The 20819-nt window shown below is 45.5% G+C and overlaps 1 protein-coding gene across 2 annotated transcripts in view; it reads right to left on the bottom strand.

The window, feature by feature from the left end:
* The window catches only part of LOC120915315 (branched-chain-amino-acid aminotransferase, cytosolic-like), a 65672-nt gene extending 50225 nt beyond the window's left edge, over nt 1–15447 (bottom strand). Inside the window, exon 1 of one of the 2 annotated variants that reach the window (XM_040325698.1) lies at nt 15319–15447. In XM_040325698.1, coding sequence (XP_040181632.1) covers nt 15319–15351 — 33 coding nt within the window. In that variant the 5' untranslated portion in view covers nt 15352–15447. Of the gene's footprint in view, nt 1–7798; nt 7931–15318 lie in introns of those variants that run through there. The other variant, XM_040325697.1, reaches the window with a different exon arrangement.
* Between the last annotated feature and the right edge of the window lie 5372 nt (nt 15448–20819).

Here is a 20819-nt window from a genome sequence, read left to right as displayed (position 1 = left end):
GGAAGGCAGTCGTTTTTTACCAGCTGCATCCTGCGACTCAGGAACTCTCACTCTCCCCTTTTCTCCCTTTCCAGGAGGGACAGTACTCACCGACCCCCGATCTGGATTTGGTAGCCGCAGCGCTAGTCTTCCCTTCCTCTTCCATCATGAGGAGGTTGACTGGGTCCTTGGCTTGCCGGTACCTGTTGCAGGGTTTATCCGCCGCCGACCCCACCGCTCCACGCTGCCCTCCACGCCGAAGCGTCACTTCCGGGTTGCCGTGTAGGGAACGCCCACTCTCCGGTGACGCGCTTCCTGTACCTCCGAACGAGGTCTGGAGCGCAATGCTCCTCTGCAAACCCCCCCAGGAAGAAGAGTTAGCAGCGTGGCGGATTTTTGTGCAGAGGGACGATGGCTTTTTCACCACAGCTCAGAGCGTCCATGCCTGTCTTTGTGGCGACCTGTGAGCGACCGAAGCCAACAGGTCAGTTCAGCTCTCCCCGGCCTCCCTGAACCTGCCTCAACAGGGGTACCCTTCGACCTCACCGTCTCCAGGTAATATAAAACAACAAACGTGCCGCTGTGTTCGGGAGAAACACAATCAAAATACTGAGGAGCAAGGGGAGGGGTGGGAACTTATAACAAACTTGTCAATTGATTGTGTTTCCTGTGGGAGGAGCCCTTATCTCTCTGGTGTGCCGTCCTGGAAGGCGTAGGAGAAAAGCAATATTTTTTACTTTTTGCTATAATAAATATCCCCCAAAACATATATATACAATTTTTTTTTTTGCCAAGTTTAGGCCGATACGTATTCTTCTACATATTTTTTGTGGGAAAACAAAAAAATTGCAATAAGCATTTATTGATTGGTTTGTGCAAAAGTTATAGCGTCTACAAAATAGGGGATAGTTTTATGCCATTTTTATTAATAATTATTTTTTTACTAGTAATGTCGGTGATCAGTGATTTTTTATCATGACTGCGACATTATGGCAGACACTTGACGCATTTTTGGGACCATTGTCATTTTTACAGTGATCGGTGCTATAAATATGCACCGATTACTGTGAAAATTACACTGGCAGCGAAGGGGTTAACCACTAGGCGACGCTGAAGGGGTTAAAGTGGAAGTTCACCCGGAAATTACAATTTTTAAGATTAGATTGAGGCTCATTGTGTCAAGGGGAATCGGGTAGTTTTTTTTAAATCGAAGCAGTACTTACCGTTTTAGAGATAGATCTTCTCCGCCGCTTCTGGGTATGGGCTGCGGGACTGGGCGTTCCTTCTTGATTGACAGTTCTCCGACAGGCTTCCGACGGTCGCATCTATTGCGTCACGATTTTCCGAAAGTAGCTGAACGTCGGTGCGCAGGCGCCGTATAAAGCCACACCGACGTTCGGCTTCTTTCGGCTACTCGTGACGCGATAGATGCGACTGTCGGAAGACTGTCAATCAAGAAGGAACGCCCAGTCCCGAAGACCATACCCAGAAGCGGCGGAGAAGATCGCTCTCTTAAACGGTAGGTACTGCTTCGTTTTTAAAAAAACTACCCGATTACCCTTGACAAAATGAGCATGAATCTAATCTTAAAAATTTTCTTTTAGGGTGAACTCCCGCTTTAATTGTGCCCTAGGAAGTGATTCTTACTGTTAGGGGGCGTGACAGACAATTAGTGACAGTGTCAATTGGCAGAACGGGGAGATGCACGTTTACACTTGCCTTTCCCCGTTCTGCAGCTCTGTGACCCGATCGTGGGACACCGACGGACATCAAGTCCGCAGGTCCCGCGGTCTTGGAGCTTGCGGCAGGGGAGCGCGCGTGCCAGCACGGCGGGAATTTCAAAGTGACATATATATATATATATATATATATATATATATATATATATATATATATATATATATATATATATATACACACATACACACACACACACGTCACTTTGCCAAGCCTTGCCATTCTGCCGACGTATATCTACAGAAGCCGGTCGGGAACCGGTTAAAAACAACATGACCTGACGATATCTGACATTGTATTTGGAGTTCTTGTGAAACGAAAAGTACAGTGGAACATCGGATTACGAGCATAATCCGTTCCAGGAGAATGCTCGAAATCCAAAGTACTCGCATATCAAAGCGAGTACTTTGAAGTCAATGGAAACTAAAATAATTTGTTCCGCATTGACTTCAATGGCATGCAATACCGCACGTGACCAGAGGTGGGGGGGCATCGGAGAGCCTCACGAACAAACGGAAAGGCCCGAGGACAGCTCGGCTGTCCTCAGCAAACCTCGGAAAGGCCCAGGAAGGAGTCTTTCCGAGCATTCCAAATGGCGCTAATCGGCGCCCCCCCAGGCCAAATGCGGTACTGCACACCGCTTTGGTTTGAATCCTGCTTGTTCTGCGAGACAACACTCGCAAACCGAATTAGGAATTTTTAAAATACAGTGCTCGTATTGCGAAACACTCGTTAACCGCGCTTAAACCTTTTTTTTTTTTTACATTTTGGATAGAGCAAGGGAGGGTTAAAAACCACTGTAAAAAAAAAATAAAAAATAAAAGATTTCACCTCTATTACTTTTCTGGGGGCAACCCAAAATGTGGGATTTTCTTTTAACTTTCACTTCCAATGATATTGGTAAACAGGACAATTATAGGTGAATCTCGCTAAACGGGGGCACAGACGACAATAAAAACCAGATGCTATTCTAATCCCTCTCCACTCTATCCAAAACTAAAAAAAAGGGTTCTGCCTTTGGTTCTACTTTAAGGCCTCAATACCCACCTAATGCTTGGTGAAAGCATCTGCAGACAATGGATATTTGATGTGGTAACCAATGCACAGAGAGAAAATGATCTGTCAGGGTGTATGGCCATCATATGAACTTTTTTGTTTGCTGAGTGATCCAAATTTGGCTACGTTATCACATAGCCAGAGAACCAGCCACGGCAAAACCAATGTTCGCCTATCAATGGTACATTATCTGGGAGGAGTGACTACTGTGCACACCTCCCCATCCTGAGCCTGCTTACTACTATGAATGGCCTTCATAGTTATTTTAACCACTTCCATACCGGGCCTATTTTGGCACTTCTCTCCTACATGCAAAAATCATATTTTTTTTGCTAGAAAATTACTCAGAACCCCCAAACACTATATATGTTTTTTTTAGCAGACACTCTAGGGAATAAAATAGCGGTCATTGCAGCTTTTTATCTCGCACGGTATTTGCGCAATAATTTTTCAAACGCCTTTTTTGGGGGGAAAAAAACGGTTTCATGAATTAAAAAAATAACAAAAAACAGAAAAGTTAGCCCAATATTTTTGTATAATGTAAAAGATGAAGTTACACCGAGTAAATAGATACCCAATATGCCACACTTTAAAATTGTGCACACTCATGGAATGGCGCCAAACTTCAGTACTCAAAAGTCTCCATAGGCGTCGCTTAACTTTTTTTTTTACAGGTTACCAGTTTAGAGTTACAGAGGAGGTCTAGTGCTTGAATTGTTGCTGGCACTCTAACGCACGCGACGATACCTCACATGTGTGGTTTGAACGGCGTTTACATATGTGGGCGGGACTTACGTGTGCAAGCTAACAGGGACAGGGGCGTTTAAAAAAAAGTGTAAAAATAAAATAAAATTAAGCAAAGTAAAAAATAAAATAATAATAATTATTTTTTTAAATATTTATTTTTTTGATCACTTTGATTCCTATTACAAGGAATGTAAACATCCCTTGTAATAGGAATGGTTTGCGACAGGTCCTCTTTATGGAGAGATGCAGGGTCAATAAGACCCCACATCTCTCCTCCAGGCTGGAAAGCATGAGATCGTGAAAAAAAAATTCACTGATCTCATGCTTTTAGCCGCGATTGCGGCTTTGTTTACATTCCGGTACCGGAGCGTGACATCATAGCATTGCACCCGGGCCTCCGACGATCAGAGAGATGACTGGTCATCTCTATGCCTCCCATCCGGCACCGGCAGATCGTTTCTCCGATGGCACGGGAGAGCCCGGAGAAACAACGGATGGCATGTCGCATGACAAATCGCTCCAATGTGAACCTAGGCTCAAAGTTAAAGCGGGGGTTCACCCTATTAATAAAAAAATAAAACATTTTTTTCCTCTAGCATAAAATGAGGCATAGTAGCGCGAGCTACAGTATGCCTGTCTTTATTTTTTTAGCCCCGTACTCACAGTGTAATCGTAGAGACAAGATTCCGACTCCCCGCGGGGAATGGGCGTTTCTATGGAGAGAGAGGGTGATTGACGGCCGGCTCTGGCACGTCACGCTTCTCCGGAAATAGCCGAAATAGGCGCATAGTCAGGCGCCGTGAAGAGCCGAGACCTGTTCCGACTGTCTTCGGGGAGCGTGACGTGCCTGAGCCGGCCGTCAATCACCTTCCCTCTCCATAGGAACGCCCATTCCCCGCGGGGAGTCGGAATCTTGTCTCTACGATTGCAGTGAGTACCGGGCTAAAAAAATAAAGACAGGCATACTGTAGCTCGCGCTACTATGCCGAATTTTATGCTAAACTGTTGTTATGGAGGGTGAACCACCGCTTTAACATATATTTCTGCTTAAATAAATACACAGGCACTCCTATGTCTTGGATTCACTAAACTGATTGAGAATTGCTGAAAAAAAAGAAAACCGGCTTTAGGAGACTGGAAGCAGTCAGTGTAGATGGGATCAGTGCTGTAGGTCACATATATTTGATAGATTTCATATATTGGCCAATCACGTACCATTCCCTGTCACTGGAGGGGATTGTTAGGATAAGCCTGTTGGTGAAAACAAAGCTCAGAGCGGACATGTGACACATTCACAATACTTAATAAGCCTCCTATAAGCATGCCACAGTATTAAACCAACTATTTCATAGCAAGACGGCACCACTGTTCAAACTCTGCAGCTCTGTATGTTACTATGTATCATTCTCACTGCACAGGTGAAGTCTTCATAGTGCCCTCTCTCATGTAGGCCTCCAGCCCACAGTCTGAAGCATGTTACCTGTTAGATTCACATGCAATTCTTTGCAGTGCGATTTGAGCGCATTCCTTTTGTATAACTCAAATCGCACCACAAAAGGTATCAGTTTCAGGTATCGGCGAGTAGCTGCTGACTTTCAATTTTAGGACACTTACCTGTCCAGGGATCCCGCGATGTTGGCACCCCAGCTGATTTTTCAATCGGCTCTCAGGTGCTGCGGCCGCCATTCCTTGTTGGGTAACTGGCAGTGAACAGTCGGTTCCCTACTGCACTTTGTGAATGGCAAGGAGGCGGGCTGAACTTTTGGGGGACAAGGTCACCCACTAGTGGGGATGGGTACCTGTCAAAAACAGGTACCTGCTCCCCCTGAAAGGTGCCAAATGTGGCAGCAGAGGGGGGGAAGCAAACAAGCGGAGCTTCCACTTTTGGGTGGAGCTCCGCTTTAAGTACAAATATTGATACATGTACTTGCTGATAAAAAAAATAAAAACAGTATTGGTGTAACCCTAGAAAGCATATTAGGTACTAAAGATCCCAGGGGATTGATCAACAGTGATCTCTCTCTCAGCCCCCCTCTATGTGCCGAACCTCCCGGTGTCTCCAGGTGACTCCTTGTCAGGTTTCCCCCATCAAGTCCTCATCTCATTTCTAGTTGGCCATAGATGGATCGAAATTCTGCTAATTCAGGAGGGGACAGATGAATTTTAATCCATCTATGGCTGTTCCTGCTCGACTGAAGTCTAATAATCAGCAGCCTTAGGCGGGATTAAGAAGGAACCGAACGGTTAATGGGCAGGCTGAATGTACCAAGTTGATTGATTGATCACCTTGGGTACAACCAGCCTGCCAGATTTACTTGTGATTATTGCAAGTGGCTGCTATAGCTGCTAGCGATAATCGCTGTCTTCCCCTGCCGGGGGAGGGATTCCCACATCAAGACTGTGTTAATGGGGGGAAATCTAGCAAATTTCTTTCCTGCATCCCATGTATGGCCGGCCTAATCCTCGTTCTTTCCATTCCTCAAAAAGTCCTTCAAGCAGCATCTTTGGGGCGGTGCAGAAGCGCTGTATACACCATTCCCAAAACGCCCTGCCCATTGAAATTAATGGGCAGTGCTTGTGCAGCGTCGCAACACAGGAGCTATTAACCCCTTTTTTTACCCGCTAGAGGGGGTAAAAAGTGCCCCGCTAGCGGCGGAAACGCGCTGCTTTAACAGCAGTAAAGGGCTGCAATCTGGATGAATGGTTTGGACAACACCTCTTCTTTCTTTGCACTAGTCTCCAGTTTTGCCTCCAGCATGAGTAGAATGAACAGAGTGACAAAGCTGGCAAGAACTCTGAGGGACATGACACAACCTGTGCTCCAGCATAGAGCTGATAAGAGCATTTATAAAAATTATTTATATATGACTCTTTACTCCTAGCAACTAAATAAGATGCAGAAATTACAAATACTGTACATGTCTGGAAATTGTCCTCCAAATACCCAATAAAAAAAAATGAATGTCACTTGTGTCACACATCTTATTTTAAAGCACAATTATCCAATATGGAATTAGCTTACTTCTCCAACATTTAAAGTGAAACTACACTGCATCTGAGCATCACAAACCAAACACGCTATTTAACTCACTTTAAATAATCAAAAACAAAGCAGAGGAGAACCGCGGGCCGCTATTGACCCTTTTTCGGCCGCTAGTGGGGGGTAAAACCACACCACTAGCAGCCGAATACCGCCGCAATTCTAACGGTAAAGTGCCGCTAAAAATAGCGGTGCTTTACCGCCACCGCTCCTCCCGCCCCAGTGTGAAAGGTGCCTTAGGCATGCAAGCAGGAGGGTGTGTTCAGCTGCTCCTGAAGACTCATGAGATGTATGACATCATTTGCCTAGGCCTGAAAACCAGGAAGTAAATGCAGAAATGTAAAAAGTTTAAAACAAGTATAAATATGATATACAGTACTTTCCTATCTATTTATTAATGAGGATTAAGAATCGTCAATGTTGACGGAGGGCCTGTTCACGCCACAAAATGTCCTCCAGAATTCTGCATGTGCGTTTTTAATGCGTTTTTTTTAATGCATTCCAGTGACTTTTTGAATGCATTCTTTCTTTTCCTACTGCTTTTTTGATGCTTTTTAGTTTTTTCCAGTAAAGTTCTGTGCAGGAAAAAAACAGCATGTTTTACTTTTTTCTGGAAGTGAAAAGCATTAGAACGCACTGCGCTGGTTCGAATGGTACTATTGGAATCCATATAACCATGCTATTTTGATGTTTGATGTGGTGTGAAATGGTCCAGAGTGTGCGAAATTTCACTTTAAGAAAACCTGTACTCAGAGAAATACGGTGGCTGCCACTGCGGACCTCCATCAAAAGATGAGCTTTTAGCTGCCCGGGACCAAGCATGCAGATCAGTAAAGTCCTTTTCAGAATGCTGGTTCTGGGTTAGTAGCTCACGAAATACTAAAGCTAGAGGATCAGCATGACAGCCAGGAAAGGGGCATTTTAATTTCAGCAGCAGCCTTTATTTTGTCATGACAGATCGCCCACTGCTGGCCATGCACGGTTTGTTTCCTATGTGCTCAGTGTTACATTGTGATCTGTAACCCCCAGTGCCGATCCTGACCTCCCTGGGGCCCTAAGCAAAATTCTGCTAAGGTGCCCTCTACCTGACCCGTAATGCCGTGAGTATTAGCCTTGTGCCCAGTGCACACCAAATGCAGCCTTGTGCCCAGTGCACACCAAATGCAGCCTTGTGCCCACCAATGCAGCCCTGTACCCAGTGCCCACCAAATGCAGCCTAGTGCCCACCATTCAACCTACCTGTGCAGGGGAGGAAAGGAGAGGAACAGAAGAGCCACCCAGATGATCAGTTTGCAGTGCAGGGAACACAGCGATAACAGCTTTAATTTCAATTGCAGTGCTCCTGCCGCTCAACATCATATACAGCCCTATCACCAGGATTGGATGGGTGATCTGTCTTTAAAAGTCCCGGGACCAGGAGGAGGGGCTGTATCTGACAGCAAGCGGCGGGGAAAACGGCAAATGAAGTGAAAACGGTTATCGCTGTGTTCCCTGCGCTCTAAACATCCGGGCGGCTCTATCTCTCTCTCTTCCCCTCCACGAATGCTGGGAGGACTCCCATTCCACCAGTGCCGCCCCTGCACCCACGAGGGGGAAGCGGGGCCTTGAGTAATTTGTGGGGCCCTACGCAGCTTGCATAGTGAGTGTATAGGGCAGATCGGCTCTGGTAACCTCTGTATCCTCACTACGGTGACTGCCATGTTGTCTACTATAAGCTCTAGTAATAAAACATATATGTTTAAAATATTAAAGAGTAGAGAAGTTCTAAGGGCTTGAGTTCTTTCAGCTTTGTATTGTCCCTACGTTGGTAAAGCAGCCAGCGAGCCTTGATTTCAGAACTGGAAAAACCAGCTTTGCATGTCGCCCCATCCATGGCCAATGACAAGCTTGAGCGATCTCCACTAGTCAGGTGGTGTTGTGAATTTATTATAAAAACCTTTTAAGGTTATTGCTCATGGAGTATGAATAAGATGTTATCACTGTGGAAACGTTGACAATTGTGTATGTATTGGAAGGAAAATCACCGCTCAAGGTGGGTCTGCTATAGGGTCATACACAGGTGTAGGATTCCAAGGGTGCTGGCAGTGCACTAGGCAAGCATGGGCGTAAAATGAAGGATGGATGGCCGCACTCCAAACCAAACAGGTTGTCTTTATTTAAACGAACAGCAAAACATACCAGATCACAGCAACAGAAACAGGAGGATAACCGACGTTTCGCACTGACTTAGTGCTTATTATGTTAGCCATGAATAAGCACTAAGTCAGTGCGAAACGTCGGTTATCCTCCTGTTTCTGTTGCTGTGATCTGGTATGTTTTGCTGTTCGTTTAAATAAAGACAACCTGTTTGGTTTGGAGTGCGGCCATCCATCCTTCATTTTACGCCCATGCTTGTGTATGTATTGGGGTGGGGGGGGTGTGACCCCTTTACAACCACCCAGCACATGTGTGCAGTGGCAAAAGGGTGGGCATTAACACCCATACGTAGAGCTGGGCGATTCTTTCCCCTAAAAAAATCTGCAATATTTTTATAAAAAACTTGATGAACACCGCGCCGGTCCTGAAGAGCTGCGGGCATTATTATTTAGGCGAGGCTTCGGCCTAGTCTGCGACGGCCAGCCTTGCGGTCTTTTCCCAGGATCGCGGCGGATTGACTTTTCCCCTGCACACCCCGGAGAGGCTATCAAGACAGGAGGGACACAGGAGGGTCATTTGTGAGGGTCTGCACCCGGTAATAAAAGGATTCTTAGCGCCGGTCCTGGGGGAAAAAAATAAATAAAAATAAATAAAAAAAGTTTTTCTGAAAATATGAATCGATTTGACCTACCAATTCAATTTTTATATCAAATCGATTTTTTTCCCCCAGCCCTACCCATACACTTAACATATGAGCCGATGTTTCTATGCTGGGAGCGCCCAAATTCTGGGGAAAGATGGGTATCTGGTGGGACCGGCGTCCGATCATGTGACCACTGTCACATGATCGCCAATCCTTCTCTACCTCTGAGTGTTCTGTTCACACAGGGTGGCTGATGATTCAAAAAAGTTTTGAAAAAGCATGGGGCAGGATATTTTTTAGAAATAATCTCAAAGCATGAAAATAGTAAACTCGCCAATTTAACGGTTTTCCAAAACAGGGTCCATTCACACAATACATGGCAGCACACAGCATGTGCACTGGTCCCATTCTTTCCGAAACGCACCCCCAAACCGCCTTGTCCACAGATGTGCAGTGCAACACACAGCTACGCCGCACAGTGCCGGGCATAGTGAATGCACCATTTTTTTGCCTTTTGGTGTGATGGCAACCAATTCATTTTGAATGAGCTGCCTGGATACAACTCACATTGACAAATTACACAATGCGCATTAACATGCCATGATAGTGTGTATGACCCTCACATTTAAGGCACGCCTCTAGTGATGACTAGACATGTGCAGACTGGAATATTTTGTTTTGTTTTTTCGTTTTAGTTTGGAAAATAAGATTATTTAGTTACTCCCGAAAATCGTTTTGATTTATTTCGTTTTTCGTTGGGGAATAGCTTTCGTCCTAAAATCAAATAATACTTGGTTTCTGTCAAATGGTCAAAAGAATATTCGCCGGAACGTCGAATTTTTGTTTGTTCCTAATGGTCAAAAAAATATTCGACGGAACGTCAAATCTTTACGCCGAATCGTACATTTCTGTTCGAATATTCCGCCTACAAGAATTCTAATGTTGTATAACTAGTAATAATGTCGAATCTATTCTCTATAATGTCGAATCTTATTTTCTCATAAATCGAAATCTATTCTCTATAATGTCGAATCTATTTTTTCTATAGTGTCGAATCTTTTCTCTATGATGTCGAATCTTTTCCCTATATCAAATTTTTACCGCAACGAAAACGAAAATAAAGCATTTTTTATGTCGGATCTTTCGGTTTTCGTTTCTTGCACGAAAAAAACAGATTTTCGGACGAAAATGCATTCTAACGAAAACGAATGCACATGTCTAGTGATGACTGCCGAGGTTGCCTGTGTGCTTATATCAGCTCTCACTCAAACTTTCAAGCCCTCAAATGGTTGGTGTCATCGCTGGTCACATGTGCAGCACCAAAGAGGGCACAGGCCAAGATGGCACATTCCTTGACTGTAAAAGATAGGCGAGTTTAGTTCCACGTTAAATCCGCTTTAAGAGTCCATCTGCATGTGTTGTATGTTAGTAGTATGTAGTGCCATGACAATGAGCACTATACATTGTTGTCTGAAAGCTGGGACATCACCTGACTCTTCAGAGGGTGACCTTGGGGAAGTCTCTCGCTGTGTACAATGACAAGCTTTGATTTATAACAATGACAGGTAGTGTGGCCTGAAGTTTTACACTGGAATGTATATCATCTGTGGTGTGTTCACAGAGAAAAGATAAGAGAGGAGTGAAATCATCAGTTCAGCAGCCCATAGAGGATGCAATTTTCTTTCTTTCCTCCATGTATTGAAGGAAAGAAGATCACTTGATTCCCCCATCAAACACAATCAGTTATTGGGGAAATCCCTACCGCTCCGCTATTGTATTCTGCCAGCAGGGGGAAGGGCACGGGGAGCCTTCCCTACCATCAGAATACACTGATCTGGTTGTATAGAGGTCAGTCGGTAGATCAACTTCTGTACAACCAGCCTGCCCATACATTGATCAAAATTCACCTGGTCCCTGCTTAACCAACCGACATTCAATATATGTATGGTCGCCTTAACCTATGAGTCTTCAAACTACGGCCCTCCACTTGTTCAGGAACTACAATTCCCATCATGCCTAGTCATGTCTGTGAATGTCAGTGTATTACAATGCCTCATGGGATGTGTAGTTCTACAACAGCTGGAGGGTCGTAGTTTGAGGATCCCGGCCTTAACCCCTTGTTAGGGCAGGCCATATTCAAATCCAGTTGACAAATGATCATAAGATCTGCCAGCACAGTACAGACAGGTGTAGTTAGGGTAAACATTACCTCCCCAGCCCCTTTCACACAGCAGAGGAAAACTTCAGTTTTCAGGAAAGTGCAAGTCAAATGTAAGCGGCAATTAGAAAAAAGTATGTTATGTGAATGGAGGCACGAAACAAACATAAATTGGTGAAATACTACTAGAAATACACTTTTAAAGCATTTCTGTTAAAGCAGAGTTCCGCCGAACTTTGCAGCTGCTGACTTTTACAATATGGACACTTACCTGTCCTGGGCGCCCGCGATATTGGCACCCAATGCCAATCTGTCTCTCGGCTCTCGGGTGGAGGCACCACCATCTTCGGTAAAGGAATCAGGAAGTGAAGCCATGCAGCCTGGTTCCCTTCTGCACATGCGCGAGTCGCGCTGCGCGATCCCACCGGTCCCTGCTGTCTTCTGGCCGGACATGGCGTAGATATCCGCAGATACCGAGGCTATCTATACCCGGAAGTGGGAGTAAATACCTGGATTAGACAGGTATCTGCTCCCCCTCCCCCCTGAAAGGTGCCAAATGTGACACCGGAGGGGGGGAGGATTCCGAAAAAGCGGAAGTTCCATTTTTGGGGGCGGAACTACAGTCTGACCAATAATCTGTCTACAACTGTTACAATGTAGTAGAATGTACATTGATAATTAGACATACTGACTATGTTGGTTTGGGTAGGGGTTAAGCCAGGGGTCTTCAAACTACGGCCCTCCAGTTGTTCAGGAACTACAATTTTCATCATGCCTAGTCATGTCTGTGAATGTCAGTGTTTTATAATGCCTCATCGGGTGTGTAGTTCCACAACAGCTGGAGGGCCGTAGTTTGAGGACCCCTGGGTTAAAGAGGTAGTAAACTCTTTACTACCACTTTTACCTACAAGTAAGCCTATAATAAGGCTTACCTGTAGGTAAAAAGTATATCTCCTAAACCTGTACGGTTTAGGAGATATTCCCCTCGGAATGAGCCGCTGGCTGCAGCGGCGCATGCATAGGGGGGGTTCCTCGGCTAAAGGCCCTACAGCCGCCGGACCTTGCCGGAAAGAAGTCTCACGCGCGCATGCGTGGGAGTGACAACATCGCCGCTCCAGCCACTCACAGCGCTGGAGTGGAGATACCCAGAAGACATGCCGAGGCAAGGTGACATCTCCCTCGGCGTGGACCAGGTAAGTTCCCCACGCCTCGTTCCAAGGTGCATACTAGCTCATTATGCCCTTTGCCTTAAAAGGTATGCAAAAAAAATAAAAATCTCCCTTGGATTTAATACCGCTTTAAGCTATAGCCCAGTGATGGTGAACCTTGGCAGCCCAGGTGTTTTGAAACTACATTTCCCATGATGCTCACCTCCACTGCACAGTGCATAGCATCATGGGAAATGTAGTTCCAAAACATCTGGGGTGCCAAGGTTTGCCATCACTGCTATAGCCTGTGAAAACAAGTTTTAAGACATAGACCACCAGAAATATAATATATGTACCTACATCCATAAAATAAAAAATGTGCATATAATTGTATTGAAGCCTGCAGAGCGACCTTACCAACTATGAAACAATTACACCAATTGCTGTTGCGGATATAATGTACAGGCTCTTGCATGGTTTTATTCCGACCCCAGGTGTGCACAGAGGTATAGACCTCCTGATATGGAGCTGGAGGAAGTCAACAATGGACTACAGGGCAATTATCTCATCACACTTGTGCTCCTTTGAGATCTGTTAGACAGATTTGACTTGATTGTCCACAGGTGAAAGAAAAATCGCTTGACTTGGGGAATACCTCCTGCAGGGCTAATGTGTTCTGCCGGCAGGGGGGGGGGTTGCACCAGGAGCCATCCTGGCCGGCAGAACACAATGATTACTGCTAGTGGCTATAGCTGCCAGCAGTAATCGAATGTTAAAATAGGCTGGTTGTACCCACGTCGATCTATGGATGGATCGAATTTTGGCCATTCCCTGCTGAATTTCAATCCATGTATGCCCGGATTTAGAGTTTTTTTCTGGATGTGATGTGCACATATAAAGTGGTGTCGGGGGAGTATAATATACACTATTAATAAAGTAAAATGTACTGAACCAACCAGCAGTCTGTGTAATAAGCATACCTAACCAGCACTCTCCTGTGACACTAATTTGATTTTAGGTGATTTATTCACTTTTAAAGGGGCAGCTTCACATATTATTCACTAATTTTGTACACTTTGTACACACTTTGATTTTATTATCTGATTGGCAGGGCGATTCAACCAAATCCATTGGATTGGCAAACAAATAGATGGCTATAACTCCCGTTCTGATTGGTTTAAATTGTGTGTGAGTGAGAAGACTGGCCGGGGTAAAACATTACCAACTGATCAACAATATCAGATATTGTGTTTATGAATATGATTATATACCGATCAATCAGGATATGAGAGGACATTGGGGGGGGGGACAGATCTGATCAATTGTATCCTTACTAGCAATCTAAATCCACTTCCCCGTATACAACCGATAGAAATAATTGATCTATATTTGACATGCAATTCTATCAGTAGAAATCGATTGGAGATAAAAAAAAAAATGATCAAAGTGTGTACAGCTGTCATTAGTCAGAGCCCAACTCTTGTCAGCTGGACAGGGGTTAGGACCTCTGACAGGGGTCACCGCTGTGTCCCCATTTAGTGGTCACAGGTGAGGAATGAGGGCCATCAGACTGCCATAAAATACTGACAGAGTGTCTCACCTTTCCTCACCCCAGCCATAGAGACATGTCCTACAACACGATCACTTGTATCTCCACCACCAGAGACTGTCCCTGGAAGGCAGAGCACCCTATTCTACATCCCAGACCCAGCCATGCAGTCTCACTCCTCCTGCTGCATTCTACACAGCATAGAATACATGACCCTTCCCACAAGCACAGCCAGGACACCTTGTCATTGGCACAACATTCAGGATCTGAAAACCCCAATATAGAGAGCTGGTGATAGAGATAAACCTGGGTCCTCCAACCTGGAGGAATCTACCTGAACTCCGACCATTCCAGGGTGGTCTGTCCCTTTAAGTTTACAAAAGAAGACAGGGAGAGGAAGTGAGGTTCATATATACATAGGGAGAGATCCATACATAGGGAGCAATCCATGGATCCATAACATAGGGAGAGATCCATACATAGGGAGCAATCCCTGGATCCATAACATAGGGAGAGATCCATGCATAGGGAGCAATCCATGGACCCATAACATAGGGAGAGATCCATGCATAGGGAGCAATCCATGGACCCATAACATAGGGAGAGATCCATGCATAGGGAGCAATCCATGGACCCATAACATAGGGAGAGATCCATGCATAGGGAGCAATCCATGGATCCATAACATAGGGAGAGATCCATACATAGGGAGCAATCCCTGGACCCATAACATAGGGAGAGATCCATGCATAGGGAGCAATCCATGGACCCATAACATAGGGAGAGATCTATAGATAATACATAGAGAGGAGAAGACACACATAAATAGAGATGTATACATCCATAGATAAAGAGGAAGACACACACACACATAAATAGAGATGTATACATCCATAGAGAGAGGAGAAGATACACACACATAAATAAATAGAGATGTATACATACATAGAGAGGAGAAGACACACACATAAATAGAGATGTATACATACATAGAGAGGAGAAGACACACATAAATAGAGCTGTATACATCCATAGATAAAGAGGAAGACACACACACAGATAGCAGTGTGTGGTGATGAATTCCTTCCTCCCTCTACATCCTCCTTCCCGGGTCCGGACACTCACCCTCATCCCGGATAAAGTCGCCCCGGCTGCCATGCTCAATGTGTACCCTCCGAATGACTTCTAGTTCCGCCGCTCTGAAGGTTCCTACCCGCCTGAGAGAGGAGAGAGTGAGAGAGAGCGGGCGGAGCCTGAGCGACCCAACCATACAAGTCTACCGACATCTCCTCCTCACACCCCCCTCATCACACAGAGCCTGAGGAGATACAGCATAGCACTACTCACTGCTACACCCAACCTACACGGTTCATACACACACCTATACTACTGGACTTCTACAGCCACATACTCTCTATATAGTGAGAGATACTTACCTCTAATACCAGACACTACCTTACCTCCAATATCATACACTACTACACCTCCCATATCATACACTACCTTACCTCCAATATGCTATACTACTAAACCTCCAATATCATACACCTCAATACCTCCAACATCATATACTACTATATCTCCAATATCTGACACAACTCTACCTATAATATCATTATTATATATCATCTGTTACTATAACTCCAATGCCATATACTACACTACCTCCAATATGATACACTACTATACCTTCAATACCATACACTACTATACCTCCAATATCATATACCACTATACCTCCAATACTATACATTACTATACCTCCAATATCATACACCACTATACCTCCAATACCATATACCACTATACCTCCAATACCATACACTACTATACCTCCAATACCATACACTACTATACCTCCAATACCATACACCACTATACCTCCAATACCATACACTACTATACCTCCAATACCATACACCACTATACCTCCAATACCATACACTACTATACCTCCAATACCATACACTACTATACCTCCAATACCATACACCACTATACCTCCAATACCATACACTACTATACCTCCAATACCATACATTACTATACCTCCAATACCATACATTACTATACCTCCAATACCATACACCACTATACCTCCAATACCATACACCACTATACCTCCAATACCATACACCACTATACCTCCAATACCATACACCACTATACCTCCAATACCATACACTACTATACCTCCAATACCATACACCACTATACCTCCAATACCATACACTACTATACCTCCAATACCATACACTACTATACCTCCAATACCATACACCACTATACCTCCAATACCATACACCACTATACCTCCAATACCATACACTACTATACCTCCAATACCATACATTACTATACCTCCAATACCATACACTACTATACCTCCAATACCATACACTACTATACCTCCAATACCATACATTACTATACCTCCAATACCATACGTCCAATACCATACATTACTATACCTCCAATATCCTAAAACACTATACCTCCAATAGCATACATTACTATACCTCCAATATATACTACTATATGTCCAATAGCATATACTACTATACCTCCAATATCATATACTACTATACCCCCAATATCATATACCACTATACGTAGGGTGTATCTACCCTACCTCCAATATCATATTACTATACCTCCAATATCACATTCTACCATACACTACTACATCTCCAATATCATTTTACTATACCTCCAATATCATACACTGCTATTCCTATAGAACTGGTCACTTGGATTGTTCTACATACTGCTGATTCCCTGTAGCTACCCTGTGAAAGGACACATGGGAATAATGACTGTGGTTGCTAACCTGACCTCCCATGTAAATCCATGTTATCTGACTCTCATGCTTATTATACATTTTAGTCATTAACATAGAAGCATGCAAATCAGGGGTTCTGACCTCACTTGATGCATGCTTGTTCAATGACTTGAAGATTATTAAAATGTAAGATTGTTAGGCAAGCAATAGTTGCTATGGATGGTTTTCTGTAGACAGGGAAGCAGCCCCTCGTCCATAGCATGGTGCCCCATGTCCCCAGGCTCTCTATTCACATGGAAATCTCCAATCAGGACACAGATCTACATACAATTCCCTGCATTGTGCACACATCCCAGCTATGTATACTGGGGATTCCAGAGCTACTCCCTGCATTCATATACATCCAGACCCTCATACTGGGGACTGCTGGAGGCCATTGATATGCACACTAGGCATTTATCAGATGAGAGTACCGCCTTCTACTCCCCCATTCGCCTGTATAGTGCCACATACACACCTACAATACACAGGCCAGTACATTGTGTATCATTGGAGCCCATGATGAGTATGGGAGAACACAGGAGCAGCGCCTGTATGTATGTGATTGTGTATATAAGTGACCTCCTGTGTGTATCTATATGGACCCTCCATCACTGTATTCTGACAACTCATGTGTATGATGGGCTCATTGTGCTGTCCACAGGCCCAGACATTTCTTTATACGGAAAGCAGAAGCCATAGCACACCGGTGTCACACTGTTTTGGTTCCCCGAAGTGTGGTTGGTTCCGGTGTCACACTATTCTGGTTCCCCCGCAACCAACAATAAAAACAATGAGCCAGCCACGTGTCTCACTCCCCAGACCACGTTCTCATAACCGTCCAATCAGATAGCGACTCCACACCCACCCACTGTTAGACGACACCAATACAAGGGCGGCGAGGCCAGCCAATCACGGGGAGCCCTGCTGCCACACCTCCGTACAGGTGATCAGCTGATGGTAATAGAAGGCGGGAGAAGCGGGTCACGTGGCGGGGTTACTGGCGGTTATATGTGGAGGAGGAGATAGATGTGTGCTGTGCAATGTCAGTGCAAGGAGACGGCGGGCTCCCGCCTGACACGGTCTGAGAATACCTCACAGCGTGTCCTTCGGGGATTCTTCACTCAGACTGGAGGAGCCGGAAATCACATGATATAAAGCGGTGTTCAGGGACTTGTAGAGATATTATACATTTATATATATATTTTATGTGTGCAAAGCAGAGATAGGAAACACATATATCTAAAAGCAGCACACATTTAACCCCTTAATCTCCCTAAAGTTTAATTCCTTCCCAGCCAGTGTCATTACAGGTGGTCCCCGGGTTCCAAACATTCATCTTCCATACGACTCATACTTCTAATGGAGGGAGACAACAGGTAGTGAGAGGAAATCTCCCCCTGGGAAGGGAAATTCACTTCTGTAGGGGTTATCATGGGGGAAAACGATGAAGCTTTATCACCAATCCTTGTTTCTTAAAGCGGAGTTCCACCTAAAAATGGAACTTCCGCTTAACCCACCCCTTGCCCCCTTACATGCCACATTTGGCATGTATTTTTTGGGGGGGGGGGGGGGTGGGGGCTTTAGGAGAAGTGGGAATTCCTGTCCCACTTCCTCCTTCTGCCAAGGGGCTGGTAAGGCGATTAGCTTAATCGCCTTATTGCAGCCCCTCCTTGTAGGCGCGCGCCTGTCCAATCGGACAGCGCCGCTCGCGCATGCGCAGTGGGTGCCCGGCCGTGAAGCCGAAAGCTGTCACTGCCGGGTGCCCACACTAGGAATGAAGACGCCGGCCAGCAAGGGGGGGCGAGGAGCGGAGCCCCGGCCGGCGCGTCGCTGGAACCGTGGAGCAGGTAAGTGTCTGTTTATTAAAAGCCAGCAGCTACACTTTTTGTAGCTGCTGACTTTTAATAAACTTAAAAAAAGGCTGGAACACCCCTTTAATTTAAAAACTAGAATCCCGGCTGGAATGAATTACAGGTATGATGTGGATCTGTTTTTATGTTAAAGCGGGGGTTCACCCTTAGAGGGCACTTTTTAGCCTTAGATTCATGCTCGTTTTGTCTAGGGGAATCTGCTATTTGTTTTACAATATGAGCCGTACTTACCTGTTTTCGAGATGCATCTTCTCCGTCGCTTCCGGGTATGGGCTGCGGGAATGGGCGTTCCTTCTTGATTGACAGTCTTTAGAGAGGCTTCCGACGGTCGCATCCATCGCGTCACGATTTTCCGAAAGAAGCCGAACGTCGGTGCGCAGGCGCAGTATAGAGCCGCACCGACGTTCGGCTTCTTTCGGCTACGAGTGACGCGATGGATGCGACCGTCGGAAGCCTCTCGGAAGACTGTCAATCAAGAAGGAACGCCCGCTCCCGAAGACCCATACCCGGAAGCGACGGAGAAGATGCATCTCGAAAACGGTAAGTACGGATCATATTTTAAAACAAATAGCCAATTCCCCTAGACAAAACGGGCAGGAAGCTAAGGGAAAAAAAAAGGAATTGGTTGAACTCCCGCTTTAAAGTATAACCAGTGGTGATAAAATATCACCAAAAGTAAGTTCTATTTGTGTGAAAAAAGTTCTAGAATTTTTGTTTGTGTACAGTGTTGCATGACTGCACAATTACCAGTTAAAGCGGATCTCCACCCTAAAGTGGAACTTCCGCTCATCGGAAACCTCCCCTCCTCCGGTGTCACATTTGACACCTTTTTTTTTTGGGGGGGGGGTGCAGATACCTGTCTAAAGGCCAATAATGTGATAGGAGTTTATCTCCCAAGGTTGAGCCATTAGGTTCTTTCATTCTATTAACAGGTTAGGACCCACTAATTCGAGGGAACTTTGTCGCAGTAAATGGGCTTAGCACTATATGACCATATAGTGTGACCAGATCCCTGTATTTTTTTGAATATGTTCAGGTGTTTTTAATTAGCCTTGCAGGATAAATGTCATTTTCTCGAGTCGTCTTCCAGGACGGCACCTTGAGAGTAGACTGGCTCCACCTGACAGGAAACACAATCAAAAAGAGGTTTAAAAACCCCGCCCCTCCCCGTGCACCTCAGTTCATGATTGTGTTTCCCCCAGCGAAACGTTTTTTTGTTTTTCCAAAAAGACCTAAGGCCTGGGGCTGGTGGTCCCCCTCCTGGAAGTGAGCCATGGGTCCTGGGAGGCCTTGAACTCAGTGAGGCTTTGGCCTGTCCGGAGGGTCTCCCTGTATTGAGGGGGGGGGGGGGGGAGCGGAAGGAAAAACCATGTTTGGAAACCCCCCCCCCGGCTAGGTGTATCTGGGATAGTGGCTACCTCAGAACACCTAGGTGGCTGGAATCCCTCTCTCCCGAGCGTCTTCCTACCTGCTGGGCCGGGTAAAGATGCATCTCCGCGCTGTGGACTCGGCTGCTGTTCTCCCAGGCTCGTTTCTCGGTGGAGCCAGCATTCGACGCTGCATCGATGGCGGCGCATGGTGATGACGTACTTCCGGTTCCGGTCTTCACCAAAATGGCGGCCGCCATTGGCGTTAGCTCACACACACGGATCGCAGCAGGGGAGAGAGTGGCGCCCGATTCGACGGTGCCATGGAGCGTGAGGACCGCCCGGCACTATCCGCTGCTGCAGAGGAAGCCACCAGGGGTGAGTCTACCTCTAAAAAACCTCATTGGGGCACTTGGACTGGGTCCTTATTCCCCACACACCCCCCTTCCCTTCCCCTACTCCCTTTTTGTATTAAAGCCTCTGTCTTTTACTTTCAGGGGAAGAGGTTACTGCCCAGGGGGAGGCTTCTAGTGTTTCTGCTAAACATACATCTAAAGCTAAAAG

This window comes from Rana temporaria, chromosome 10 (genome assembly GCF_905171775.1).
Source record: "Rana temporaria chromosome 10, aRanTem1.1, whole genome shotgun sequence".
NCBI lineage: Eukaryota > Metazoa > Chordata > Amphibia > Anura > Ranidae > Rana > Rana temporaria.
This window is presented reverse-complemented; position numbering and strand designations above follow the sequence as displayed.